The sequence below is a fragment of the Manis javanica genome, chromosome 17 (genome assembly GCF_040802235.1).
Source record: "Manis javanica isolate MJ-LG chromosome 17, MJ_LKY, whole genome shotgun sequence".
NCBI lineage: Eukaryota > Metazoa > Chordata > Mammalia > Pholidota > Manidae > Manis > Manis javanica.
The window spans coordinates 11,129,402-11,135,674 of record NC_133172.1 but is presented as its reverse complement, the minus strand read 5'-3'; the positions used below and the strand labels follow the sequence as shown (position 1 = coordinate 11,135,674).

At 54.0% G+C, this 6,273-nt stretch overlaps 1 protein-coding gene across 1 annotated transcript; it reads left to right on the top strand.

The window, feature by feature from the left end:
- The first annotated feature begins 1,045 nt into the window (after positions 1 to 1,045).
- On the top strand, positions 1,046 to 4,015 carry PINLYP (phospholipase A2 inhibitor and LY6/PLAUR domain containing). Its single transcript, XM_017679127.3, has 5 exons — positions 1,046 to 1,197; positions 2,163 to 2,279; positions 3,070 to 3,222; positions 3,457 to 3,600; positions 3,772 to 4,015. Exons 1-5 carry the CDS (start codon positions 1,128 to 1,130, stop codon positions 3,924 to 3,926), a joined length of 639 nt encoding a protein of 212 aa, XP_017534616.2. The 5' UTR covers positions 1,046 to 1,127; the 3' UTR covers positions 3,927 to 4,015.
- Positions 4,016 to 6,273: the final 2,258 nt, after the last annotated feature.

Below are 6,273 nucleotides of genomic sequence, written 5' to 3'. Positions count from 1 at the left end.
CGGCGCGCCGGCGCGCGCGTCGACATTGCGCAAGCGCAATCGTGGCGCTCCGGAAAGAGGCGCTGAGTACCCTAGCAACAAGCTTTTCCTCTAGCCCCGCCTTTCTCTGGTCTGTGCTTTCTGGGCACCTAGCAACAGGAGCACCTTCCGGGATTGGTCCCTAGAAGAAATTAGCAATTCTCATTGGACGATGCAGTCACCTCCCAAACTGTAGCCTAGAAAGCAGAAGGATCTGAACCTCAGTGGGTTTTTGCAGGGAGCCCGGAGCTTACCGCGATAGGATCCCCACCGTCGGTTCCTGGAGCTGCACTCTTCCCCTCTATCCCACGTCCCCAACCGCACATACACGAAAAACTTTCTAATCGCTCTCAGAGTTATGCCTGAGGTCAAGAGAACGTGGGTCAGTGACGTAAATAAAATACAAAGCATGCGCCCAAACCAGGTATACAAGCCCAGCCTAAGTGCTTCCATTCATACCTCAGTTTCCCAATCTGTGACCTGTGGGCATCTGTCTCCCACCACGCCTGCCCCTGCCTGCTCATAGGCACCCCTCTCTTCGGTTCCCGTGAGATCCTGGGGTGCAGCCCCAGGCGGTGTTGGAGCTGGAGACAGCCGAACACAGAACAGGGTTTATGAGCCAAACACGTGAAGAAGGCATGGGAGACAGGGCGCCTGAACCCCCGCAGAACGAGCCTGAACATGCTGGGCGCTCCGGGGTAGGGCCCCACCCACGCTGAGCGCCTCCTTGGGAAGAGAGAGATGAGAAAGAGGCTCTCAGTTATTGCAGCTACTCTACACCTACAGGGAATCTAATGACCCGACTCCGACCTTGGGCTTCAGGCCAGAAAAAAAGGGGGGGGAGGGAATGTAAGAAAACAGGAAAGTGACCTCCTGGATCCTGATGGAAGAGGGGGCTGGAAGCCCAGACTCCTGGGGTCCCTGCAGAGCAGGGTGCTGGGCACGGATGCCCATGTACCTTTTTGCGTTCTGGTTCCGCCTCCGCAACAGACGACTGCCCTGACATCTTACCTCAGCTATTTCTCACCCTAGAGTGAAGGTGGATCCAGACCCGCCCCTTCTCAGCTTCCTATAAGGGCTGGGGACCCGGGAGGGCAGGCTCACACACGATGAGGCCCTGCATGAGCCCCGGGTCCTTCCTGCTGGCCCTCACACTGCTCTGCATCCTCCTGGGTCTGGGTAAGTGACTAAGGGCCTGGACTCCTGGGACTCCGAGGAAAAAGGACTCTGAAAGAGCATTCAGTAAGGTCCTTAAGGGGGAGAAAGAAGGTGTCCTGGGAATTCAGGTTATGGCAGAGGCAGAGGCTAAATGAAGAGAAAGCCTGGGGCCCACGGGAGGAAAAGCTCAAAAGCTCCTGTGATTGGAACCCTGAGAAAAAAAGAGCACTTGCTGGGCTCTGAATCCTCTGTCCCTCAGGCAATCAGACTAAAGCATAACTGGAAAAGGAGATCTAAAAAAAAAAAAATCTGGAATAGGGGAAGAGATTTGCTTTCACCCTGGACTCTCCAGAGTGCTGATGCCCAGCCCCCTCCTCCCTGAGAGGCAGGAGTTCAGGCAAGCACCACCTTCCCCAGGACCCAGGTGTCTGAGCCCCCAGTTGCCTCCTCTCTCAGGACCAAGGAGTCCATGCCTCAGCCCTCCTCATCCTGGCTCTCCCTACTTGACCCGGGATGAAATCCCAGTCCCAGACGCCCTTGTCTGAGTGTCTGCTGTTTACAAGACCTTCATGCTGTACCTACAAGGAGGAGGGTCTCACATCCCAAAACCCACTGGGCCTGAAGCTTCACAAAAGTCCTTTTTGTAGAAACCTTCGCAAGACCCTTCCTGTTTCCAGGCTTTCTCAGAGGACCCTCGCGTCCAAAGTCTCCAGCCTTGTAATTAGGTAAACAGGCTGCCTAGTGGAGTCACTTCCCGCCCCTGGAAGCAGCTGTGATGGCATCACCACTGCGTCCCTGTCAGGGCTTTGACAGTTCCCTAGACAGCTGTCAATGCTCCACCCACAAGCAAGTAGGCAGACACCTGTCCCTCCTCCCTCAGGACCCAAAAGTCCAGCCCCCTTTTCTCCCCTTCCCTTCTGGACTCCGAAGTCGAAGTTGTGGTCCACAGACCACAGCACTCCTGACCACTGCACTCTCTGCTGCAGGATGCCCACTGAGCTGTGAGGTGTGCAAGGGCTCCGGGCCCACGTGCAGCGGGAAAATGAAGACCTGTGAGGCCGGCAAGGACACATGCGTGGTCGTCGTGGGGGAGTCAAGCACAAGTATGTGGGTGTGGCCTCAGGCCTGGGGAGGGGTGCGCTCATTCGAAGCTCAAAGAGACCCTTAGTCACAGAAGAGATGTTGGGCATGCTGCGGGAGTGAAGGTGTAGCAGGAGAGGAAAGGTAACCTTGAGTGTGGAAGAAACCATCCTGGCAGGACAAGGTGTGTAAGGAAGGCCGCAGAGAGGATTGCACGTTCCCTGGCCCACCTAGCAAGCATTGGCAGCTTGGGGGAAGGATTTGAAAGGCTTGACGAGACCACCCCAGGCATTTAGTGGGGAGATCTGGATCCTGGGAGTGGAGTAGAGGAAGCTGGGTAAAAACAGCTTTTGGGAGGGTGAAGAAGGGAACCCTAGGATTGGGTTGGAAGAGCCCACCACAAGGTGGGGAGAGGGGAGAATGGAAGAGACCATTTCACACAGGCATGTGGGGAGCCATAGGCGTCCTGAAAGAGATTGCTCCCAGCAGGACTCAGAGGATGGCAGTGCCGTGGGGTTGAAGGGACCGAGTCTGGGCACCTGAGCTTGACAATGGGGAACTGCAAGAGACCACCAAAGGCTGACTGGGCTATGGAAGTGGGGGTGGGAGGCTACCTAATAAACCACTCCAGACTGTACCCTAGGCTGGTAAGGGGGCATGGCTTTGGGAGGCTGGGAGAGACCACCCTAGACGGTCCTGTGGTGGTGAGGCAGGGGTGGTGTAGGGTTGGGAAAGACCCTAAGGCCAGGGTCAATGCCAGGGTGAGGTTGGCCAGCTCCTCCTGAGTCCTTCCCTCCTGTCCCTCATTTGTAGAGGGCCACCACGCAGTAAACACCCACAAGGCCTGCATGAAATTCCGTGACTGCTACTCGGGTTTCGTATCCACCACCATGGGGCCCAAGGACTACATGGTGTCCAACACACGCTGCTGCCAGAGTGATGGCTGTAACCATGACTCTGTGCCCCGTAAGTGCCAGTTCAGCCCGCATCGGGGGCCCCTCCGGCCCACCCCAAGAGCCCACTCTGGGTACACTGGCCTGCACTGATGCACGCCACTGATGCAATGGTGGGCAAGCATCCTGCTTGCCCGGAACCTGTTTTCTCACCTCTAAAGTGCAGTATCCATTAGCATCTGACGTTGTGCGGTTGGGGAAAGGTTTAAAAGATCCTTTGCACCTTATGCTTCGCCCTCATTACCAGCTCCCCAGAACAATCGTACTGAGAATGGCCTGCAGTGCCCTGCCTGTATCGTGCCCTTCCAGGAGACATGTCAGGGGACCCAGGCCGCCCGCTGTGTTGGCCAGGAAACCCGCTGCATCTACTTCGCTGGCAATGTGCAGGCTGGTGAGGGGGGGGCACCTGGATCTCTGGAGGAGGGGGCTGGGGCCCCAGAACCCATACTTCCAGGTTCTAGGGGAGATGGTGGCTCCAGGGAACTGGGTGAGGAGGTGGGAGGGGACAAGACCTCTAGGGCACGAGGAAGGCCATGACTCCATTCTGAAACCCCCCTGCCAGGTATCATCAACACCAAATTTGCCACTCGGGGCTGTGCTACAGAGAGTGCCTGCCTCGCTCAGGCTGGGGCCCAGGTGCCCTCAGCCTCCTATCTCTACTTCCTCCGCCGAGCAGACTGTCTTCCAGCCCCCCAGTCCCCTGACAGGGCTGAGTGAAGAACCGAGGAATATGTGGCTTGAGGTTTCCACGTGGCCTCAGCCTGCAGCTCCCCACGTGCTTATAAATTAAACAGGCTAACAAAGCAGACCTGAGTCCTGATAATGTGATACATCTCGGGTAGGTGGGATGCAGAAAGCAGGGGTTTCAACCCTTGGGAACCCCCTTTTTGCAAGGAAGAGAGGGAAGGGAATACCCTGCCTTTTATTAAGGGATTACTCCCTGCTGGGCCCACATACTAATTGTTTTCCATGCTGTACCTCATTTCATGATCCCAACCATGAAATTGAATTACTGTCCCCATTTTACAAATGAATGAACAGGTACAGATTGTGGTCACTATTGCCTTGGGTCAAACTGCAAGTGAGGCTCAGACTCCAGAGTCTATAATCACCTCTCCTGATGAACCATCTCCTTCTTCTTGCCTCCGTTTTCATGTCTGCAGAATATGGATATTAATCATTATAACCTCACTAGGTTGTTAAGAGTTAAGTGGAAAACCACCCACCCACCCACCAAGCTAAGAAAGTGCTTAGGGCTGTGCCCAGCACCTTTAAGGCTGTGCTAGGTTCTAGAGACAATATATTTGAGTAAATAGCAATCGTCATTAATAGCTGCCACTTATTGACTATTAGTTGGCAGGTGCTAAACCTTGTCATCAACCAGGGCAGATGAGAACAGGCCACAGTAATGAAGTTCCTAATCTCAGTTGTTTAAAACAACAAAGTCATATTAGTCAACGAATGCTGCTGTAGTGCTGGGTCACAAACCAGCCCCGAACAGAGGTAACAAGCAGCGTTCTTCTCTCTAAGGGTTGGCTGGGGGCTGGAGTGTTTCTGCTTCTGGCCGTGCATTGGCTGGCTTGGCTCCAGTCTGGGAGGAGGATTCAAGTTCTCCTCCACGGGGTTCCACAATCTTTGAGGATCACTGGCTCTCTGGCTAATGCTCTCCTCATGGCAGATGATAGAAACACAAAAAGCAGGTGCACTAAAGGCCCTCCTGCTGAGGTCAGGTGTGCTAACATTCCGTTGAGTAAAGTAAATCACGCAGTCAAAGCCAACACCAACGAAGCAGGAAAGTGTACTCCCCCTCCAGTGCGAGGGAGAGGACTGGTATTTGCTGAAATGATCAGGTGCCCATTCACAGAGGTTGACACTTCCTTCACCCTACATGTCTAGCACTGTCCACAGGGTGTTCTGCTTGTCACAATCAGAGCACGGACTGAAACTTGAACATTGACAATTCCTGTGCCCAGAAAAGAGGCCAGGGAAGTCTCATGTGGGTGATTAAATGCTGTGACCCAAAGGTGGCTTGACACAGCTCATCATATGGAGCTAGTCACATGGCCCCACCAAACCCCATAGGCGCCAGGAAGTAGTCGTGTCCCATGACATGCCCATGTTTCATAAACAGTACTGTGACCTGCCAGGGACTGTTTCTCACTTTATCTTCACAGCAACGTCCTGTAGTCAGCACTTTTATTCCCCTCACCCGTTTTCAGGAGAATTGGAAGCTCAGTGAAGGAATGTCATATTGAAGGTCACACAGCTAAAAAGTGGCAGGGCTTAAGATTCTGATCATGGGGTCACGTTGAGGGGAAGAAAGGACCACATCAGAGAGGGAACGAGCCTCTGTTAGTTATCTTTTGCTACTTAACAAACCACACCAAAATGTAATTGCTTAGAACCCTCAACTTTTATTTGGCCTGTGATTCTGCAGGTGGGCAATTGGGTCTGCAGTTGGTCTCAGCTTTTTCCGGTCTCAGCTGCCTGTCTGCTAGGCAGCTGTTGCAGAGGGTTGGCTGGCTGTTGGTTGAGGTGTCAAGACTGACTGGGCCATATGTCTCTAATCACCGAGCAAGTTAGCTGGAGCTTGACTTGGCAGTGATGGCAGGGGTCCCAAGGGCAGCGAGAGAGGAAGCCCTAAGGCAGGAGCACCTTCCCAATCCAAGACCCAATCACCCCTCTACACCTCCCCGCCGGCGCCACCTAAGGTCCAATTATCTCCTGACCCACCCCTTACTTGCTAACCTGTATAAATTGAGCCTGCAAACAATAAACTGTGCCAGCTTGATCGGACATCCTGTCTTGCTGGTCGTTCTTTGTGTCCCTTGCCCCATTCTTTTTTTTTTCAATTCTCTCCTCCAGGTCGTCGACCCCCGTTGATAGTCCTGCAGGTCGGGACACCCCAAGGTCTAAATAGTCACTGGCCCACCTGCATCCCTGCCCCCCAAAACTGACACAGATAAAGTCTCTAGATTCCTGCCCAAGTTTCTTTCCTATACACCCCCCACTGCTCCTCCTCCCTCAACCCAGGAGTCCAGGCTTCTAGCTTTTCAAAATCCCA